Genomic DNA, 22,397 nt, shown 5'->3' with positions numbered 1-22,397 from the left:
CCATGTGTGAACGGGGTGGTGTACCTAATAAACTGGCCACAGTGTATACTTCAATTTGAATAAGTGCAATAGGCAGATAAAAAGCAAGGGCATGAGAGGGACAACGATAGAGATTTGACACGTACTGCACTTTAGGGGCGAACATCTCCAGGCCGGAGTAGCGCATGGTGGGGGACAGCTGTACCCGGGGAACCTCCTTGTCCCTGTCCCTGTCTCTGTCCCTGTCTCGTTCCCTGTCGGGGAGGCTGTTGCTGTTCTCCTCTGGCTCACTGTAGCCGTTAGGACCCTCCATCTTTGCCGGAGACACAGAGAAGATGGACGAAGTCCCTGAAACACCAAGACAACATGGGTTTGTTAATTTACAACACCGTCATGATTCTTTAATCATTAGGGAAAATGTTTGTGACGGAAATGGTTCTGGAAATCAACCATACGTTTCAAAAGGCTAGACATCTGATTAGTGCTTTGGGAGAGAAACACCTTGAGGTGATATGCACATCAAAATAAAGGTGACCTGTGGTCAATTCACTCTATTTTTAGGGGTCCAAAAAAAAGTGGCGGAGGAAACAAATGCTGCGTCGTACCAGAGAGCAGCTGAGCATGGTCCAGGGTGCGTCTCAGAGCCCCTACACTGGTGCCGTGGTAGGCTATGTGCCACTTCTTAAACGCACTAGACACCTCGCAGTGGGGCTTGATCCTATAGGGGAGGTAGTACACGCACACAATCACACACAAAATTGTTAGATAACCCTTCTCCCATCTCCACCTGTATCTCGTGTCCGAGGACATTGATACTCAAAGCCAGTTCTCAAAGTTTAAACTGTATACTATTTTTATTCACATTCTCTCCCCTTATCTTTCGCCAAAGGTGAGAATAGGTAAGATCTATTAATCCATTTGTTAATTGAACTAGATTAAACTCATTCAGTGGACATGAATAGCACTGGGACTGATCTAAAGTAATTGGTTGAAGACAGTTTCCGCAGTCCACTTGATTGGCTGTTTGCGACCTCTGACCTCAGTGCGAAGCGGCACCAGCCGAAGGGCAGGGCGTAGTCCCGGGGGGGCTCCCCTCTCTTGTAGTAGGCCTCGTCCCCCCGCAGCTTGTGGCAAGACTCACAGTAACACAGGTTATACTTGGCATCCTCGTTGAAGTAACCATCTGAGAGAGATGGATAGGCAGAGAGAGAGAGAGAACAACAAAGATGGAGTTATGACTGAGCCAAGGATACTCAACTGGATAGCATAACCCCCCACACCAACAGGAAAGCACCCCCCTCCACCATTGAGACCAACAGACCAGCAACAGTACGCAGAAGAGGCACGAAGAACAGAGCACCCCCGGCTGCAGCCGAGCTAAACCAGATGAGGCATCTGCTGAACACAATCTGCTCAAAAACCATTCATTCCTTCTTTGTTATTATCAGAAATAGAATTATCCAATGATTAAATGGATAATAAGATAGTTGGAGCTGTATTGTTAGATTTTCGTGCAGCCTTTGAAGTTATAGATCATAATTTGTTACTGAAAAAAACAAACTTATGGCTTTACATCACCTGCCATCACACGATTGGAGAGTTACGTATCCAATAGAACCCAGAGTGCGCTCTAGTTATGCTAAAGTGGACAAACAGAAGGGAAATGACAACATTGAACCATCATATTTGTGTATTGAAGATCTAATAATTTAAGAGGATTGCTGTTTTGAATTTGGTCAAGTTTGTGCCAAGAATGATAAGCCATCAGGTATAGAGTGCCACAGCATGAGTCATAAGACTCAGTCAAACAAGGAAATGGTTCCAATCGTTTTTACATCATGAATTTTTCTCCATAGGGGATTTTAGAAACACTTAAAATAAGGGCCGTGTTTAGTGTAGGCTTACCCTGGCGTGACGTTTCGATAAGTGTAAATCTCTCTAGGACAAGGTGACTTAACAATATATATTTGCATGTATTTATCACCCAAATATTAAATGCTAATTAGCTGCTAATGTGGCCATCATAAAGAACTACAAAATGCCATGATCTGGACGAGACCGCCAAATCAAAAGTTCGAATCGCTGGATTAACTATCTAATGTTAGCTAAATTTAGTAATTAATACATTGGCTAAATGTTTTTAAAATTGTCAATTCTGTGAACTGTCTTGTGCAAGTTTTAAATTGAAACAATACCTGTTAGCAAAGGTGTCAGCTAGAGATGTCGTGCAGGAGCTTGCAGGGATTTGTAGTCATGTATGTATTGTCTACTTTGATGCTAATCAGCATTTTCGAAAAGCGCCAAATATATTGATAAAAAGTCACCTTGTCCGACAGAGATTTACATGGTTATCAAAACGTCACACTAGGGTAAGGATACAAGAAACACTACCCATATTTTAAGCTCTTCTAAAATTCAAGCATCATTAGATGGTCAGTTATTATGGTCAAGTCATATTGACAAAGTTGTTGTGAAGATGGGGAGAGGTACGCAGCGGTCTAAGGCACTGCATCTCAGTGCAAGAGGAGTCACAACAGTCCCTGGTTCGATTCCAGGCTGTATCACAGTCGGCCGTGATTGGGAGTCCCATAAGGCGGCGCACAATTGGTCCAGCGTCGTCAGGGTTTGGCCAGGGTAGGCCTGCATTGTAAATAAGAATTTGTTCTTAACTGACTTGCCTAGTTAAATTATATTTTTAGGGATTGTTTTTATATATACACACACAAAAGTATGTGGACACCCCTTCAAATTAGTGGATTCGGCTACGTCAGCCACACCAGTTGCTGACAGGTGTATAAAAGCAAGCATACAGCCATGAAATCTCCATAGACAAACATTGGCAGTAGAATGGCCTTGCTGAAGAGCTCAGTGACTTTCAGCATGGCACCGTCATAGGATGCCACCTTTCCAACAAGTCAGTTTGTCAAATTTCTGCCCTGGTCAACTGTAAGGGCTGTTACTCTGAAGTTGAAACGTCTAGGAGCAACAACGGCTCAGCCGCAAAGTGGTAGGCCACACAAGCTCACAGAACAGAACGTCTGTCCTCGGTTGCAACAGAGTTCCAAACTGCCTCTGTAAGCAACGTCAGCAGAAGAACTGCTCATGGGAGCTTCATGAAATGGGTTTCCATGGCCGAGCAGCCACACAAGTCCAAGATCACCATGCGCAATGCCAAATGTCGGCTGCAGTGGTGTAAAGCTTGCGCCATTGGAGTCTGGAGCAGTGGAAACGTGTTCTCTCGAGTGATGAACCACGCTTCACAATCTGATAGGCCATCGTACTATCCGGGTTTGGTGGATGCCAGGAGAACGCTGCCTGCTCCAATGCATAGTGCCAACTGTAAAGTTCGGTGGAGGAGGAATAATGGTCTGGGGTTGCTTTCATGGTTTGGGATAGGCCCCTTTTTTCCCCCAGTGCAGGGAAATCTTAATGCTACAGCATTCAATGACATTCTAGACGATTCCGTGCTTCCAACTTTGTGGCAACAGGATTTGGGGAAGGCCCTTCCCTGTTTTAGAATAACAATGCCCCTGTGCACAAAGCGAGGTCCATACAGAAATGGTTTGTTGAGATCGGCGTGGAAGAACTTGACTGGCCTGCACAGAGCCCTGACCTGAATTGGAACGCCGACTGCGAGCCAGGCCTAATCGCCCAACATCAGTGCCCGACCTCACTAATGCTCTTGTGGCTGAATGGAAGCAAGTCCCCACAGCAATGTTCCAACATCGAGTGGAACGCCTTCCCAGAAGAGTGGAGCAGCAAAGGGAGGAGCAACTCCATACTAATGCCCATGATTTCGGAATTAGATGTTCGACAAGCAGGTGCCCACATAGATGTTCTTTTGGTAATGTAGTGTGTTATAAAAATATGTTCTGCGTTTTTGGCACATAGATCTACTGTACAAGTTGTTAAGCCTCTGGTCTTGTCTCATGTTGATTACTGTCCGCTAATATGGTCAGGCGCAGCAAAGAAAGACCTAGCAAAGCTGTAGCTGGCTCACAACCAAGCAGCATGCCTTGCCCTTAACTGCGCACACAGAACTAACAACCACATGCATCATAGTCTTTAATGGTTGAGGGTTGAGGAGAAATTGACTACTTCTCTTCCAGTCTTTTTAAATGAACATTTGTGTGTTGAAAATGGCTAACCACTTGTCTAATCTATTTGCATACACTTCAAAACAGACATACTCCACCAGACAGGCCACTATGGGTTCTTCACTGTACCCAAAACAAAAAACAGATTTAATGCGTCGTTCAGTTATGTATCAAGCCACGTCATCATGGAATGCTCTGCCACCGGAGGCTCCTCAGGCAAAAAGAAAGTATAGCTTTAAAAAAAAAAAAAAAAAGTGTGTGGAGTACTCACCTGGCAGCGTGAGCAGGTCCTTGAAGCGCGAGCACAGGGCCTGGTATTCACAGGTCTTGTTGGGGTTGACCTCTGGAGGGGGCGTCCAGCACACACTCTCTTTGATCCCTGGAGGTCAGATAGCAAAGGTCAAAGGGTAGCACCGGTTGAGGCCAATAAGAGATGTATACAGAGCTTGATATTACTTAGAAGTCAAAACGTTTTAATGTCAAAGAACATGTGATGCCAACAAGGACAATAACTTGGTAAACTTTGCATCTACAGAACGCAGAACTTTCAATATGAAAGACATTTTGAACATCAACTGTAAAAGGCTTGCAATGAGTTGACATCATCGTCCTCTCACCGTCAACCATGTCCGCCTTCTCCATGTCGCCTTGGCAACGCGCCTCGCCGCTCTCCCCTCCCACGGTTGGCACGTTGTCAGTCACTATTGTAACCTGCCAACGACATCAGAGGGTGTCACTGACTTGACTCCGGTCGGCCCTCAGGAAGTGTGACAACAGATTACGTTGTACAGGGCCAGGCCGGGCGACAGATTATTAAACCCAGCCTGGCGGGAGGGCTGGGATTAGAGTTACAGACCGACTGAGGGACGGAGTGTCTAAATGAGATTGGGATTATGACTTCGGCCAGGTGGAAGTATTTCAGGATTAGAGAACATAGAGCAACATCCTGGCAGATTAGAGTTTCTAGCTACTGATCTAAAAGTGGATCTGAGTAGGACTAGTCTAAAACGGCACCCTACTCCCTTTATAGTGCACTACTTTTGACCAGGGGCTATAGGGCTCGGGTCAAAGGTAGTGCACCATATAGGGAACCATTTGGGACGCACCCTGTGTTTGTATAGAAGTATAAAAAAAAACGCAGAGAGATGCCTGGGTGGCGGTTTGGTTTTCCACTGGGACTGTTAATCATCATAAAAAATGGTGTTAACTGCATTACCGGGGGTTATATCAGTGGCTAGACTAAGCAGGTAGAATTTAACTTCCTCATCAGATTCAGAATTCTGACGGTTTTGGGTGGGAGGGTGACAGACGTACCTGTTCACACTGCCCGTAGAGGTCTATGAGGGGGTAGCAGGGGGTGGGGATGTCCTGGGCTGCTACCCCCTGGTCCATCCCGTTCACATGGAGGTGCAGACAGCTGTTCCCATCCACTAGTAGACCCAATACTGTACCCTCTGGACATGTGTCCAGGTTAGGACCATAGTTCTCACAGATCTGGGATGGAGGAAAAGGGGGGAGTGATGGAGGGAAGGGAAAGAGAAAGAGGATAAATCAAACAGGTTGTTCATTTGAAATGACAAAACGTTCTCAAAAGTAGAAAGTGAGTTGTGAAGGGAGCTGAGTGAGAGACAGCGACTCCGGTACCTTCAGTGAGTTGTGGAAGACAGAGTCTCTCTGCAGCAGCCAGGCAGAGCGTTTCAGACAGCACGCCGTGGAGGGAAAGTTGAGGCGGTCGGGGGAGTGACCTATCACCCCTAGCGACAAGGACGACGTCCACGACGGGTTCAGGCGGTCGATCTGAAACTATGGCAACAGAGACATTCGGACTGTCAGTCACAAACAATAGCGACAGAAAGCACTATATTATATAATGTGTCCCTAAACAACGACGCTGCCCCAATCAAAACATCCAGACACACACACACACAACAGTGTAGCTACCTGGAACAGTTGTTGTCTGGGCAGGGGTTGTGCTGTGACCAGAAGGCCCTGGTTGTAGCTGGAGACACGGGCGGCTGTCAGGTTCTGATTGGAAAGCTGGATGTTCTTCCCATGGTTCTCCAGGAAGGCCATGACAGTGTTGGGCACCAGGGCCAGCTTAGTGCTTCCAACCTGATGGATAGATTGGGGGGGGGGGCGAGAGATAAATCAACAAGCTATTGTTTCAGTTGCTAAATTCGTGCTAATCTTAAACCACCTGTGGAGCAAATGCTGGCTTCCTACTGTACTTTGAGATATTTGCATGAAAAAAGCTACAAAATAAATATGCCATTTTCTTACTTTAGAAGACACATTAGTCTAACTTTATATAGCTGTCAAGCTTGTTTCACTCTGATGCTGTCCATCTGTCCCGCCTTCCCATCCCTCAGTCTCCTATCCCACTGCTTCCCTCGGTCTCCTATCCCACTGCTTCCCTCGGTCTCCTATCCCACTGCTTCCCTCAGTCTCCTATCCCACTGCTTCCCTCAGTCTCCTATCCCACTGCTTCCCTCAGTCTCCTATCCCACTGCTTCCCTCAGTCTCCTATCCCACTGCTTCCCTCAGTCTCCTATCCCACTGCTTCCCTCAGTCTCCTATCCCACTGCTTCCCTCAGTCTCCTATCCCACTGCTTCCCTCAGTCTCCTATCCCACTGCTTCCCTCAGTCTCCTATCCCACTGCTTCCCTCAGTCTCCTATCCCACTGCTTCCCTCAGTCTCCTATCCCACTGCTTCCCTCAGTCTCCTATCCCACTGCTTCCCTCAGTCTCCTATCCCACTGCTTCCCTCAGTCTCCTATCCCACTGCTTCCCTCAGTCTCCTATCCCACTGCTTCCCTCAGTCTCCTATCCCACTGCTTCCCTCAGTCTCCTATCCCACTGCTTCCCTCAGTCTCCTATCCCACTGCTTCCCTCAGTCTCCTATCCCACTGCTTCCCTCAGTCTCCTATCCCACTGCTTCCCTCAGTCTCCTATCCCACTGCTTCCCTCAGTCTCCTATCCCACTGCTTCCCTCAGTCTCCTATCCCACTGCTTCCCTCAGTCTCCTATCCCACTGCTTCCCTCAGTCTCCTATCCCACTGCTTCCCTCAGTCTCCTATCCCACTGCTTCCCTCAGTCTCCTATCCCACTGCTTCCCTCAGTCTCCTATCCCACTGCTTCCCTCAGTCTCCTATCCCACTGCTTCCCTCAGTCTCCTATCCCACTGCTTCCCTCAGTCTCCTATCCCACTGCTTCCCTCAGTCTCCTATCCCACTGCTTCCCTCAGTCTCCTATCCCACTGCTTCCCTCAGTCTCCTATCCCACTGCTTCCCTCAGTCTCCTATCCCACTGCTTCCCTCAGTCTCCTATCCCACTGCTTCCCTCAGTCTCCTATCCCACTGCTTCCCTCAGTCTCCTATCCCACTGCTTCCCTCAGTCTCCTATCCCACTGCTTCCCTCAGTCTCCTATCCCACTGCTTCCCTCAGTCTCCTATCCCACTGCTTCCCTCAGTCTCCTATCCCACTGCTTCCCTCAGTCTCCTATCCCACTGCTTCCCTCAGTCTCCTATCCCACTGCTTCCCTCAGTCTCCTATCCCACTGCTTCCCTCAGTCTCCTATCCCACTGCTTCCCTCAGTCTCCTATCCCACTGCTTCCCTCAGTCTCCTATCCCACTGCTTCCCTCAGTCTCCTATCCCACTGCTTCCCTCAGTCTCCTATCCCACTGCTTCCCTCAGTCTCCTATCCCACTGCTTCCCTCAGTCTCCTATCCCACTGCTTCCCTCAGTCTCCTATCCCACTGCTTCCCTCAGTCTCCTATCCCACTGCTTCCCTCAGTCTCCTATCCCACTGCTTCCCTCAGTCTCCTATCCCACTGCTTCCCTCAGTCTCCTATCCCACTGCTTCCCTCAGTCTCCTATCCCACTGCTTCCCTCAGTCTCCTATCCCACTGCTTCCCTCAGTCTCCTATCCCACTGCTTCCCTCAGTCTCCTATCCCACTGCTTCCCTCAGTCTCCTATCCCACTGCTTCCCTCAGTCTCCTATCCCACTGCTTCCCTCAGTCTCCTATCCCACTGCTTCCCTCAGTCTCCTATCCCACTGCTTCCCTCAGTCTCCTATCCCACTGCTTCCCTCAGTCTCCTATCCCACTGCTTCCCTCAGTCTCCTATCCCACTGCTTCCCTCAGTCTCCTATCCCACTGCTTCCCTCAGTCTCCTATCCCACTGCTTCCCTCAGTCTCCTATCCCACTGCTTCCCTCAGTCTCCTATCCCACTGCTTCCCTCAGTCTCCTATCCCACTGCTTCCCTCAGTCTCCTATCCCACTGCTTCCCTCAGTCTCCTATCCCACTGCTTCCCTCAGTCTCCTATCCCACTGCTTCCCTCAGTCTCCTATCCCACTGCTTCCCTCAGTCTCCTATCCCACTGCTTCCCTCAGTCTCCTATCCCACTGCTTCCCTCAGTCTCCTATCCCACTGCTTCCCTCAGTCTCCTATCCCACTGCTTCCCTCAGTCTCCTATCCCACTGCTTCCCTCAGTCTCCTATCCCACTGCTTCCCTCAGTCTCCTATCCCACTGCTTCCCTCAGTCTCCTATCCCACTGCTTCCCTCAGTCTCCTATCCCACTGCTTCCCTCAGTCTCCTATCCCACTGCTTCCCTCAGTCTCCTATCCCACTGCTTCCCTCAGTCTCCTATCCCACTGCTTCCCTCAGTCTCCTATCCCACTGCTTCCCTCAGTCTCCTATCCCACTGCTTCCCTCAGTCTCCTATCCCACTGCTTCCCTCAGTCTCCTATCCCACTGCTTCCCTCAGTCTCCTATCCCACTGCTTCCCTCAGTCTCCTATCCCACTGCTTCCCTCAGTCTCCTATCCCACTGCTTCCCTCAGTCTCCTATCCCACTGCTTCCCTCAGTCTCCTATCCCACTGCTTCCCTCAGTCTCCTATCCCACTGCTTCCCTCAGTCTCCTATCCCACTGCTTCCCTCAGTCTCCTATCCCACTGCTTCCCTCAGTCTCCTATCCCACTGCTTCCCTCAGTCTCCTATCCCACTGCTTCCCTCAGTCTCCTATCCCACTGCTTCCCTCAGTCTCCTATCCCACTGCTTCCCTCAGTCTCCTATCCCACTGCTTCCCTCAGTCTCCTATCCCACTGCTTCCCTCAGTCTCCTATCCCACTGCTTCCCTCAGTCTCCTATCCCACTGCTTCCCTCAGTCTCCTATCCCACTGCTTCCCTCAGTCTCCTATCCCACTGCTTCCCTCAGTCTCCTATCCCACTGCTTCCCTCAGTCTCCTATCCCACTGCTTCCCTCAGTCTCCTATCCCACTGCTTCCCTCAGTCTCCTATCCCACTGCTTCCCTCAGTCTCCTATCCCACTGCTTCCCTCAGTCTCCTATCCCACTGCTTCCCTCAGTCTCCTATCCCACTGCTTCCCTCAGTCTCCTATCCCACTGCTTCCCTCAGTCTCCTATCCCACTGCTTCCCTCAGTCTCCTACCCCACTGCTTCCCTCAGTCTCCTACCCCACTGCTTCCCTCAGTCTCCTACCCCACTGCTTCCCTCAGTCTCCTACCCCACTGCTTCCCTCAGTCTCCTACCCCACTGCTTCCCTCAGTCTCCTATCCCACTGCTTCCCTCAGTCTCCTATCCCACTGCTTCCCCCAGTCTCCTATCCCACTGCTTCCCCCAGTCTCCTATCCCACTGCTTCCCTCAGTCTCCTATCCCACTGCTTCCCTCAGTCTCCTATCCCACTGCTTCCCTCAGTCTCCTATCCCACTGCTTCCCTCAGTCTCCTATCCCACTGCTTCCCTCAGTCTCCTATCCCACTGCTTCCCTCTGTGTGTCTCACCGGCGTGCTGTCCTCCTCGCCATCGCTGCAGCTGTCTGAGGAGAGGGAGGGGGCCTTGATGCTTTCTGCATCCTCCAGCACTGAGGAACTGACGATGGACACAGCCGTCACACGACCATACAGGTCCAGCACCGCATAGACGTTCTACAGGGAGGGGAGAGTTGTGGGTTAGTGGGGTGGTTGTGTGTGTGTGGATGAGAGAACAGTTTGTACGTTCATGAAGTGTTTGTGTGCATGTTAATTGAACATGCTCACACGTGTGTGTGTGTGTGTGTGTGTGTGTGTGTATGTACCTTGGCCACAGCGGTAGCAGCTGTTCCCATGTCCTCTCCGTCGATGAGGACGTGCATTGTGTCATCACTGCATCTCTTCACGCCCACGCGGTTCCCAACCTAGACAAAGAGAATTCATCTCAGTATCCATCCTATTACCAGTACACACTTGCCCATTTCTGTACTCATCTCGATCCTTCTATCCGTTCCAAATGCACACATTTTTCTAGAGACTATTGGAGTATAATAATGAACCTTTAAATCAAGTAGCTGTAGGGGAGTTCTTTCTGACTATGCTCAGAGATGGATCTCTCCTGAAGCTGCTTGATTATAGGTTCATTATTATACTCCAAGTCTCTGCCTACTTTTTGGATAGTTTTTCACAACACTCTAGTCACCATCTTTACATCTAAGTTCTCTCTGCCACGTTGTTCCCTCTCCACTCCCTCCCCTCTCCTTCCCTTCTCTCACCGTCAATCTGTCCAGGGATGCCCCGTAGTTCTGTCTTTGGAGGACCCCATTGCGTCTGACCTCTGACCCTGCCAGCAGCCAGGTGACCTTGGCGCGGAGCTGTGTGAGGGAGGGGGACAGGCCCGACATGGGGCAGGAGGGCAGCTCTGGGGGGGCCAGGCTAGTCAGACCCATGTGGAGGGAACCAGACCACTGGTTATCTATCTCGTCTATCTTCACCTGGGGGGGTTGGGGGGGGGAGAAGAGAGAGGATGAGTACTAGTGATGGCGAAAATGGCGTGATTAAGAATTCACTTGTCTTTCTGGATGGAAAAAATATAAATTTACAAGTCCTCAATTACAATTACCTACCTATTCGGAAAGTATTCAGACCCCTTGACTTTTTCCACATTTTGTTACAGTCGTTTTCTAAAATTGATGAAATTGTTTTTTCTTCTCATCATTCTACACAGAATACCCCATAATGACAAAGTAAAAACAGGTTTTTAGAAATTTTAGCAAATGTATTAAAAATAGATATGAAATATTACATTTACATAAGTATTCAGATCCTTTATTTGATACTTTGTTGAAGCACCTTAGACAGCGATAACAGTCTCAAGTCTTCTTGGTTATGACGCTACAAGATTGGCACACCTGTATTTGGGGAGTTTCTCCCATTCTTCTCTACAGATCCTCTCTAGCTCTGTCAGGTTGGATGGGGACTGTCACTGCACAGCTATTTTCAGTTCTCTCCAGAGATGTTCGATCGGGTTCAAGTCCGGGCTCTGGCTGGGCTAATCAATGACATTCAGAGACTTTCCCAAAGCCCCCCCTGCGCTGTCTTGGCTGTTTGCTTAGGGTCGTTGTCCTGTTGGAAGGCGAACCTTTCGCCCCACCGGAGGTCCTGAGTGCTCTGAAGCAGGTTTTCATCAAGGATCTCTTTGTACTTTGCTCCATTCATCTTTCCCTTGACCCTGACTAGTCTCCCAGTCCCTGCCACTGAAAAACATTCCCACAGCATGATGCTGCCACCACAATGTTTCACCGTAAAGATGGTGCCAGGTGTCAAGACATGACGCTTGGCATTCAGGCCAAAGACTTCAACCTTGGTTTCATCAGATTAGAGAATCTTGTTTCTCATGAGTCCTTTAGGTGCCTTTTGGCAAACTCCAAGCGGGCTGTCATGTGACTTTTACTGAGGAGTGGCTTCCATCTGGCCTGATTGGTGGAGTGTTGTAGAGATCGTTGTCCTTCTGGAAGATGCTCCCATCTCCACAGAGGAACTCTGGAGCTCTGTTCTTGGTCACCTCCCTGACCAAGGCCCTTCTCCCCCGATTTCTCAGTTTGTTCCAAACTTCTTCCATGTAAGAATGGAGGCCACTGTGTTCTTGGGGAACTTCAATGCTGCAGACATTTTTTGGTACACCTTCCCCAGATCAGTGCCTCGACACAATCCTGTCTCGGAGCTCTATGGACAATTCCTTCGACCTCATGGCTTGGTTTTTGCTCTAACATGCACTGTCAACTATGGGACATCATAGACAGGTGTGTGCCTATCCAAATCATGTCCAATCAATTGAATTTACCACGGGTGGACTCCAATCAAGTTGTAGAAACATCGAGGATGATCAACGGAAACAGAACGCACCTGAGCTCAATTTCAAGTCTCATGGCAAAGGTGTGGCGAAATCCTGCACGGGGCCTTCACCGTGCTCTGCCACTTTAAGAGCGCATGAGCAGTAAGGAATGAGGAAATAAAGATAGCTCGTTCAGCTCTTTGGGGAGGAGCTCTTGGGTGGCGCGACAGTTTGATTGTGTGTGCTATGCTGCAGAAGTTTTGTTTTCAGCGTATGTAGTTATAAAGTATTTAACTCAATCATCGGTGTGATCGCTCTACGGCGTGATCGTTTTCGTTTGGGACCGCGCCGGTTATGGATCGCAAGGATTAGTAGCAACATTGTTGCGAAGCTTTAACCTACAAACCAACAAACCATCTGACAGTACACCGGCACGCCTGAAGACCCCAGCTAAGATCTCTCTTGTTCCCTTTCTCTCTTTCTCTTCCCTCCATTCCAGTGCTTTACCCTGCATTCCCTTTCTCTCTTTCTCTTCCCTCCATTCCAGTGCTTTACCCTGCAACAGACTCTCTATTTTCCTAATGTACATCCCATTGAAGTTCATGGGAGCTGGACTATTATTGCCCTGCCAGAAGTATTTGGGTGGACATTTTAGTTAAAAGGGAGGTTGCTTTCAAGTGTGTATTGTTATTTGAACTGTATTGAGGTTGGGTGTACTGAGGACATGTGGCCGAGAAGATTGTGGACATTTTTAAGGCCTTTGTTGTGTCTATGAACATCCCCCACATTCATACCCTCTGCACTCCTCCACTGGAAGATAATACAGATTATTGCAAATCCTCTGTTGATGACTGGGTTCTTTCTTGTATGAAGTTGCTGTTAAATTGCTCTGCCATTATTATTATTATTATTATTATTGTATGAGGTATTCTTGGTGGGGTTACCCCTGTGCTGTGATGTGGGTTTTATAGGGTGTGTATTCTCTTTTCTCTCCGCTGGCTATCTGGTAAACAGGCAGCACTCTAGGCAGTCTCTTCTGCTGATGTGTGTGGGTCTGGTAGTGGTACTCTCTCTATTCTACTCTTTTCCTTTCGGCATGGTTAATACCTGCCTGGCGCCCGAACAAAATCTTTCTTTACCCCTCTCTAATAAATACCGCTACAAAGGTATCGGTTCTTGTTTTTTAAATAAATTTGCAAAAATGTCTAAAGAAACTTGTTTTCCCTTTGTCATTATGGGGTATTGTGTAGATTGATGAGGAAAACATTTAATGAATACATTTTAGAATATGGTAACGTAACAAAATGTGGAAAAAGTCAAGGGGTCTGAATACTTTCCGAAGGCACTGTATAAGAGCTTCACAAAAAAAAGCGATGCTAAACTCCACCCCAGCAACTCTACTTTCAGACCTTGAATACCTCTCCATGGTATTCCCCCTGCCCTGGCTCACCTCAAACAATTCGTCTGTTTTGAGTTCCTTGGCGCTGAAGACGATGCCATGAGCGTATCCTCCTACCCGGACGGCCTGGCAGCCCTCTCCCAGCAGAACCACGTTCTTACCATGTTTACTGTGGAGCCGGTGTGCCACGCCTGCCACTACACACACACACACACACACACACACACACGCGCGTGCGTACGTACGTACAGAAAGAGACACACGCACAGGGGAAAAGGAGATGTGAGCCAGTTCATTTGCGGTCTGTTATTTAACAATTTATTTAAATCCGGAACCTGAGAAAAAACACACGTCCGTGGTGCGTACCTGGTGAGTGTATGGGGAAGCTCTTCTCCGTTATGTTGCTGGTACACAGACTGTTGTCCAGAGGGCCAGAGGAACTGGTGATGGACACCTGGACACACTGACCGTACAGGTCTATCACCGCATACACCTCTAATGGAGGGAGGGAAGGAGAGTGTTTTGGAAAGTTGACAAAGACAATTAATCTTAATGAGACAAATATCGATAAATAAAAAGTAAAATAACTAAATAGCAGCTCTTTTATGCTAAAATATCACTGCTAAGTGTATTTATTCAGAACTGCTAAGTGTATTTATTCAGAGACGCTTGTGGCAGCTAACTAAAAATACCCTTAGTAAACAGCCAAGACAGCGCAGGAGTGGCTTCGGGACACTATCAATTCCATTTTAATAAATTCATGAGACCCCTAGCACATACAGTGCCTTCGGGAAAAGTATTGAGACCCCTTGACCTTTTCCACATTTTGTTACGTTACAGCCTTATTCTAAAATGGATTTAAAAAAAATACATAACTCAGCAATCGACACACAATACCCATAATGACAAAGCAAAAGCAGGTTTAGACATTTTTGCAAATAAAAAAATAGAAATACCTTATTTACATAAGTATTCAGACCCTTTGCCATGAGACTCGAAATTGAACTCAGCTGGATCCTGTTTCCATTGATCATCCTTGAGATGTTTCTACAACTTGATTGTAGTCCACCTGTGGTAAATTAAATTGATTGGACCTGTCTATATAAAGGTCCCACAGTTGACGGTGCATGTCAGAGCAAAAACCAAGCCATGAGGTCGGAGGAATTGTCCGTAGAGCTCTGAGACAGGATTGTGTCAAGGCACAGATCTGGGGAAGGGTACCAAAAAATGTCTGCAGCATTGAAAGTCCCCAAGAACACAGTGGCCTCCATCATTCTTACACAGAAGAAGTTTGGAACCACCAAGACTCTTCCTAGAACTGGCCGCCCAGCCAAACTGATTAAAATCAGAGAGAAGGGCCTTGGTCAGGGAGGTGTCGGGATGTTGTTCAGCGGCAGAGACTGGGAGATTAGTCAGGATTGAGGCAAAGACGAACGGAGCACAGTACAGAGAGATCATTGATGAAAACCTGCTCAGGACCTCAGACTGGGGCGAAGGTTCAGCTTCCAACAGGACAACGACCCTAAGCACACAGCCAAGACAATGCAGGAGTGGCTTCGGGACAAGTCTCTGAATGTCCCTGAGTAGCCCAGCCAGAGCCCGGACTTAAACCCGATCAAACATCTTTGGAGACACCTGAAAATAGCTGTGCTGAGACGCTCCCCATCCAACCTGACAGAGCTTGAGAGGATCTACAGAGAAGAATGGGAGAAACTCACCAAATACAGTTGTGCCAAGCTTGTAGCGTCATACCCAAGAAGACTCAAGGCTGTAATCACTGCCAAAGGTGCTTCAACAAAGTACTGAGTAAAAGGTTTGAATACATATGTAAATCCGATCAGTTTTTTTATTTGTAACAAATTAGCAAAAATGTCTAAACCCGTTTTTGCTTGGTCATTATGGGGCATTGTGTGTAGATTGAGGGGGGAAAAACGATTTAATCAATTTTAGAATAAGGCCGTAACAAAATGTGGAAAAAGTCAAGGGGTCTGAATACTTTCCGAAGGCACTGTATATGGGGTTGTGATAAGATGCACATGACAACTGGTTCCATTCACCTTTATCTGGCGGCAGTCCGGTGCAGGCCACACCCTGGTCCACCCCATTGATGTAGTAATGGAGGTCGCCGGTGGCCGAGCGCATCATGCCGATCCTACTGCCCGTGGTCAGGGAGTCAAGGTCACAGCCGTAGTTGTTACGCATGGTGTTGCCGTCCTGCATGATGGCCGTGCCACTGGAGTGCGAGGGGAGAGATAAAACGTTTGAATTACTGTTTCTTCAGGCATGAACAAAGACAGCTAGGTGAACCACGCATGTCCAAAGAGACCTGAAAACGTTTCATTAGCTACCTGAGCTAATAGGCTTTAGCTCAGTAGGCTAAAACAGGTGCGCAGCAGGACACCTGGATTTGAACACAAACAAACATAAACCCTTACCTAAGCATCCAGGTGTCGTAGTCTATATCAGTCATGGTGTTAGGAAACTCCAGCTCTTCTGGCCTGATGGAAGTCACACCTGGACAGAACACACACAGACAAACATATCACCCCTCTGCTGTGGGTGTGGATAGGGCTGTGTGAAGTTTGAGAGGGGTAAAATAGAAACTCCTTACCTGCCATTATCTTACCTGCTTCTATTGACCCCGACCAACGGTCTACCATCTTCTGAATGACTATCTCAAAGAGCTCTCCGTCTCGAAGGCACCTGGCAATGGACAACACACAGTCTTGACACACACAAGTGATGTGTGTGTGTGTACTTTCTGACCTGTTAGAAATGACGATTGTGTGTGTGTGTGTCACACTGACCTGTTGGAGATGACGATGGCGTCGTTGAACTCGGAGCGACAGTTTTGTCTGAGGGCAGTGCGCCCCCCGTTGGTGATCACGGCGTTGGTGCCGTGCAGCTGGTGGAAGCGCAGGTCGTTGGCACTGTTGCCCCCGGCAACCGAGCATGGGCTGCCGGGCGACATGACGGTGGGGCCCTCCGAGCTGTCCTCTGGGAGAGGGGGGAGGTCCGCTAGAGAGGGGGAGAGAGAGATGGATTTAGTCATGAATGGTTGTGGAGACAAAAAGTTTGTTGACACACTAGCAGCCTTTAGAATGTTCTTGTGAACCTCCCTACCTTCCTCCCTCCCATCTCTCTACCCCCCCCTCATCCCGCTCACCCATGTCGTCCATGATGGTGGCCTGTGCGGCCTGGCCATAGAGGTCCACCACGGCGTAGACGCTGGGCGGGATATTCCACGCCGCCGGGCCCTGCGCCACCCCGTTCACAAAGAAGTGTAGGCTCCCGTCCTCCTTACGCACCACGCCCACCGTGTCCCCCGCCTGGGGGGGAGGAGAGAGCGAGCACGGAGTGTTAAATTGACAACTACGAAACACAAGAGGCAGTAATTAATAAAATGATAGTGTCCTATGTTGATAGTGAGGGAAAGAGTGAGAGCATCAGTGGTAAAAAAAGAGAGAAGGGGGGGGGGGGTTTGATAATATAAGGCTGACTGTAAAGTATATTTCCCACTCACTTTGAGTCGGTCCAGGTTGTGTCCATACTCGTCCAGTATGGTGGTTCCGTTGTGCATCACCCCATTCCCGGTCATCATCCACGTCCCTGAGAAACATCATCAGTCAATCTATACCTCTTTCCAAACATACTGTACATTGGAGTATGAAAAAGTAGATTAATAAAGCCCCTATCCATAGACACTGCTCAGAGGATTGGAAGGGTAATGAGGTGGAAACTCAACCTAGCCAAAAAAAAGAGTATTACCCAGGGTGTCTAGGGGTAAGAGGTCAGATTTACCTGGGGTAAGAGGTTGGTATTATCTGGAGTATCTAGGGGTAAGAGGTCGGTATTACCTGGGCTAAGAGGTGGGTATTACCTGGGCTAAGAGGTGGGTATTAACTAGGGTGTCTAGGGGTAAGAGGTCAGTATTACCTAAGGTAAGATGTTGGTATTATCTAGGGTGTCTATGGGTAAGAGGTTGGTATTATCTGGGGTAAGAGGCTGGTATTATCTGGGGTGTCTAGGGGTAAGAGGTCGGTATTATCTGGGGTAAGAGGTTGGTATTATCTGGGGTGTCTAGGGGTAAGAGGATGGTATTATCTGGGGTAAGAGGTCGGTATTATCTGGGGTAAGAGGTTGGTATTATCTGGGGTAAGAGGTTGGTATTATCTAGGGTGTCTAGGGGTAAGAGGTTGGTATTATCTGGGGTGTCTAGGGGTAAGAGGATGGATGGTATTATCTGGGGTAAGAGGTCAGTATTACCTAAGGTAAGATGTTGGTATTAACTAGGGTGTCTAGGGGTAAGAGGTCGGTATTATCTAGGGTGTCTAGGGGTAAGAGGATGGTATTATCTGGGGTAAGAGGTTGGTATTATCTGGGGTAAGAGGTTGGTATTATCTGGGGTGTCTAGGGGTAAGAGGATGGTATTATCTGGGGTAAGAGGTTTGTATTATCTGGGGTAAGAGGTTGGTATTATCTGGGGTGTCTAGGGGTAAGATGATGGTATTATCTGGGGTAAGAGGTTGGTATTATCTAGGGTGTCTAGGGGTAAGAGGTCGGTATTATCTGGGGTAAGAGGTTGGTATTATCTGGGGTGTCTAGGGGTAAGGGGATGGCATTATCTGGGGTAAGAGGTTGGTATTATCTAGGGTGTCTAGGGGTAAGAGGATGGTATTATCTGGGGTAAGAGGTTGGTATTATCTGGGGTAAGAGGTTGGTATTATCTAGGGCAGGGGTGTCAAAGTCAAATGGACGGAGGGCCAAATAAAAAATTTAGCTACAAGCCGAGGGCCGGACTGTTCGAATGTTCATTGAAAAATTTTTAAATGACGCATATAGTCTAGTGAACCTAATTGAACCTACTGAAAACCTAACAAATATATTCCAATATGATCAGATAAATAAAGCAATATTTTCTTATGGCTCTGTCAGTAATCTTTAATTTTCAACAGACACAAAAGACAAATTTCCTTTATATAAAAATCCCCATAACATGAACATTAAATGAAAGAAACCGGTATTCAAGGCACCATCAGTAGCCTATATTTTCTATTTTAGCAAAAGTGGGCTAAATTTACTTCAAAGAAAAAAACAATAATAGCAATTTTCTATCATCCACTCAACTGAAATATTTTTAAAATATAATTGGATTGAAATACAATAAAATAAAGTGCAAAAATCTATTAATCAAAAACAACACTTTGTTTAAGGAGAAGTAACATGCAGTGAAAACAAATATTAAACTTTAACTTTTAAACTTGAACTGAGTAAAAACTCTAAATATGTGATTGCACAGTAATGTTCACTTGTTTGAGGTTGAGGGTGATACTTGGTGGTGTCCCATCTTTTCCACAAGTTCATCAATGTTCGGGGTAAGGCTCTGAGCTGAGGAAATCCTCAGAATTGAGTGGAGGTGTTCAGCAGTAAGTCGACTTCTGTGTGATGTTTTGTTCAGGTTCATCAAAGAAAACAGTTGTTCACACAGGTATGTGCTGCCAAACATAGACAACGTTTGAGCAGCCTGGATGCGCAGCTGGGGCATTGTGTCGGGGAGGAAACGGGCGAACTCCGCAGCACCCACTGCCGCATATTTTGCCCTCAGTGCATCATTGCATTGGAGGTCAATCAACTCCATTTGGAGGTTTGGTGGTGAGCTTTCCACGTCAACAGCAAATGGGTTACCGAGCAGTTCCAACCTGCTTTTTTGTGCTTCAAAGTCAGCAAATCGGCGTCGAAAGTCAGCGGCAAGCATACCTATTTTATCAGCCAACTGTGCGCTCGGGAACGCACTGGTAGAGAGCTTCTCTTTCATGGTCTGGCAGCTGGGAAAGTGGCTCAAATTTTCTTTCCGCATCTGCGTCTCCCACAGAGTCAGTTTGGTTTTAAATGCCTTCACTGTACTGTACATATCAGAGATGACATGATCCCGACCCTGCAGCTGCAAGTTCATTGCATTCAGATGACTCGTAATGTCACACAGAAAAGCCATTTCACACAGAAACATTTCGTCTCGGAGTTGTGTTGTGTCTTTCCCTTTGCTGTCCAAGAACAGACAAATCTCCTCACGAAGCTCGAAACATCTTTGAAGCACCTTTCCCTGGCTTAGCCATCGCACCTCTGTGTGATAAGGCAAATCACCATGCTCCGTTTCTAACTCCGTCAGAAATGCCTTGAACTGGCGGTGATTCAAACCTTTGGCTCTGATAAAGTTAACTGTGCGCGTGATGATGCTCATTACATGCTCCATTTTCAAGGCTTTACCGCACAACGCTTCCTGGTGTATGATACAATGATAAGCTGTCAGCTCACCTGTCGCGTTTTCCTCTTGCATCTTTTCCCGTATCTTCGCCACCAGTCCGCTCCTGTGTCCACACATCGCAGGTGCTCCGTCGGTTGTCAAACCCACGAGTTTTTCCCAAGGCAGCTCCATCTCATTTACACATCTTGACACCTCTTCATACAAATCATGCCCCGTAGTTGTGCCATGCATAGGACGTAAAGCCAAAAACTCCTCTGTCACGCTTAGGCTGGAGTCCACTCCGCGGATGAAAATTGACAACTGGGCAATGTCAGAAATGTCGGTGCTCTCATCCACAGCCAAGGAATATGCAATGAAATCTTTTCCCTTTTTCACAAGCTGCTCTTTTAGATTGATGGACAACTGGTCTACTCTCTCGGCAATGGTGTTTCTGCTCAGACTCACATTTAAAAAGAGTTGCCTTTTTTCTGGGCAAACTTCGTCACAAACTTTAATCATGCAGTTTTTGATGAAATCCCCCTCCGTAAATGGCCGGGCTGATTTAGCGATCTCTTCTGCCAAAATAAAACTGGCCTTGACAGCAGCCTGGCCTTGTGATTTGGCTTTTTTGAACAGAGCCTGTCGAGATTTGAGGCCTCGTTTTAATTCCTCTGCCTTTTGTAGCCTTTGTTCCATGTCCATATTCTTGTTTTTGTCCGCGTGTTTCGTTTCATAATGTCGTCTCAGATTATACTCTTTCAGTACCGCCACACTTTCTCCACACAGAAGACACACAGGTTTTCCAGCTACCTCCGTGAACATATACTCCGACTCCCACCTTGTTTGAAACCCCCGGTTCTCAGTGTCCACCTTCCGTTTTGCCATTTTTGATGGGTATCTGAAAGTTAATTTTACTGTGATGCTGACGACTGCTGTGCCAATAAATATTGAAATGAAGCAGCCTACTGCTCGGTGCGTCACCGTTGCATTGTGGGAAATGTAGTATTGGTGCGTGTAAAAGATCTGCGGGCTGCCGGCTTGCTGCGGTCTGCGGGCCGGTTCTAATAATAAATCAAGATCATCCCAGGGGCCGTAAAAAACCTTCTCGCGGGCCGGATGTGGCCCGCGGGCCTTGACTCTGACATATGTGATCTAGGGTGTCTAGGGGTAAGAGGATGGTATTATCTGGGGTAAGAGGTTGGTATTATCTAGGGTGTCTAGGGGTAAGAGATTGGTATTATCTGGGGTAAGAGATTGGTATTATCTGGGGTAAGAGATTGGTATTATCTGGGGTAAGAGGTTGGTATTATCTGGGGTGTCTAGGGGTAAGAGGTCGGTATTATCTAGGGGTAAGAGGATGGTATTATCTGGGGTAAGAGGTTGGTATTATCTGGGGTAAGAGGTTGGTATTATCTAGGGTGTCTAGGGGTAAGAGGATGGTATTATCTGGGGTAAGAGGTTGGTATTATCTGGGGTAAGAGATTGGTATTATCTGGTGTGTCTAGGGGTAAGAGGATGGTATTACCTGATTGGTTGGTATTACCTGAGCGCAGGTTGGTCATGGTGGAGGGCAGCTGCAGGTAGGCGGGGTTGTGCGTGGTCACGCCAATCTCAATGGAGCCCGCCCACTTGTCCACCATCTTGTCGATGCGCACCTGGAACACCTCGTTGGAGCGCAGCGGGCGGCCACTCAGGACCACGCCGTGGTTGAAGTCGTCCGTCGCACTGCCCGAGGAAAAATTCACACAATCAAATCAATTTATACATTTATCTATTTAGCAATATATTGTATAAGGCATGTCACATACATACATGACATTATTTATAAGGGCCCTTTAACATCAGCAAGAGTCAAAAAGACCCCAAAGAGCAAGCGCAATGTCGTCATTGAGTTGGTAATGGACTGTAACGATGTTGCCACGCCTAGGAGGCAGGGTCAGAAATCATCACATAAGAGTAGCTCCTATTTTTGACCTGTGAGTGTAATAGGAGTGCATCATCATCAATAATTATTTCTAGAGAAACCAAATATCTGTATTTCTGATGTTGAAAATTATATCCTTAACCTCAACTGTCTACGGAGTCGACTGGTCCTTTTCTACAAATACAAAAAGGGCCGTAAACTGACCATTTGAATCATACAGACAGTTGATAATAATATTGTTTGGATCAAAGCCATGGTTACGTACTGAGGGCGAAGAGCAGTCCTGCCTTCACTGATGATGGCCGCCTTTTGCCCACAGTTGGTGTGGAAGAGGAGGCGGTCGGTGGCGTCAGGGTCCGAGGTGAGGGAGAGGGCGGGCCGGGGGCGGCCCACGTCGGGGGACAGCGCCCGCATTATGGCGTTGTTGCGACGCAGCCGGTCGCTGTGGTTGTGATTGTGGACGATGGTCACCTTGACCGCCATGCCGTAGAGGTCAACCACACCGTAGACCATGGGAGGTGTCTGGGCCGCCGCCACGCCTAGGGGGCAGGGTCAGAGGTCAAATTGAGGTCATGGAAGAATTGGATGTTTGGATGAAATATGATAATGACTTGCAATTGTATGCATTTCTTGAAACTACCATAATTTTTT

At 47.7% G+C, this 22,397-nt stretch overlaps 1 protein-coding gene across 3 annotated transcripts in view; it reads right to left on the bottom strand.

The window, feature by feature from the left end:
• The window catches only part of LOC139534509 (neuralized-like protein 4), a 33,846-nt gene that overhangs the window by 3,403 nt on the left and 8,046 nt on the right, over positions 1-22,397 (bottom strand). Inside the window, exons 9-29 of one of the 3 annotated variants that reach the window (XM_071333695.1) lie at positions 22,012-22,285; positions 21,348-21,547; positions 17,105-17,190; positions 16,748-16,910; positions 16,389-16,599; positions 16,193-16,284; positions 16,017-16,095; positions 15,639-15,814; positions 13,948-14,076; positions 13,633-13,778; positions 10,624-10,842; positions 10,174-10,272; positions 9,881-10,024; positions 6,018-6,188; positions 5,721-5,879; positions 5,391-5,570; positions 4,694-4,787; positions 4,348-4,455; positions 1,018-1,162; positions 585-697; positions 126-327 (exon numbers count right to left, since the gene is read on the bottom strand). In XM_071333695.1, coding sequence (XP_071189796.1) covers positions 126-327; positions 585-697; positions 1,018-1,162; positions 4,348-4,455; positions 4,694-4,787; positions 5,391-5,570; positions 5,721-5,879; positions 6,018-6,188; positions 9,881-10,024; positions 10,174-10,272; positions 10,624-10,842; positions 13,633-13,778; positions 13,948-14,076; positions 15,639-15,814; positions 16,017-16,095; positions 16,193-16,284; positions 16,389-16,599; positions 16,748-16,910; positions 17,105-17,190; positions 21,348-21,547; positions 22,012-22,285 — 3,190 coding nt within the window. The other 2 variants (XM_071333696.1, XM_071333697.1) reach the window with 2 other exon arrangements.

Source organism: Salvelinus alpinus, chromosome 11 (assembly GCF_045679555.1).
Source record: "Salvelinus alpinus chromosome 11, SLU_Salpinus.1, whole genome shotgun sequence".
NCBI classification, from domain to species: domain Eukaryota; kingdom Metazoa; phylum Chordata; class Actinopteri; order Salmoniformes; family Salmonidae; genus Salvelinus; species Salvelinus alpinus.
The sequence above is the reverse complement of the archived record's forward strand: the minus strand, read 5'-3'. Positions and strand labels throughout refer to the sequence as shown.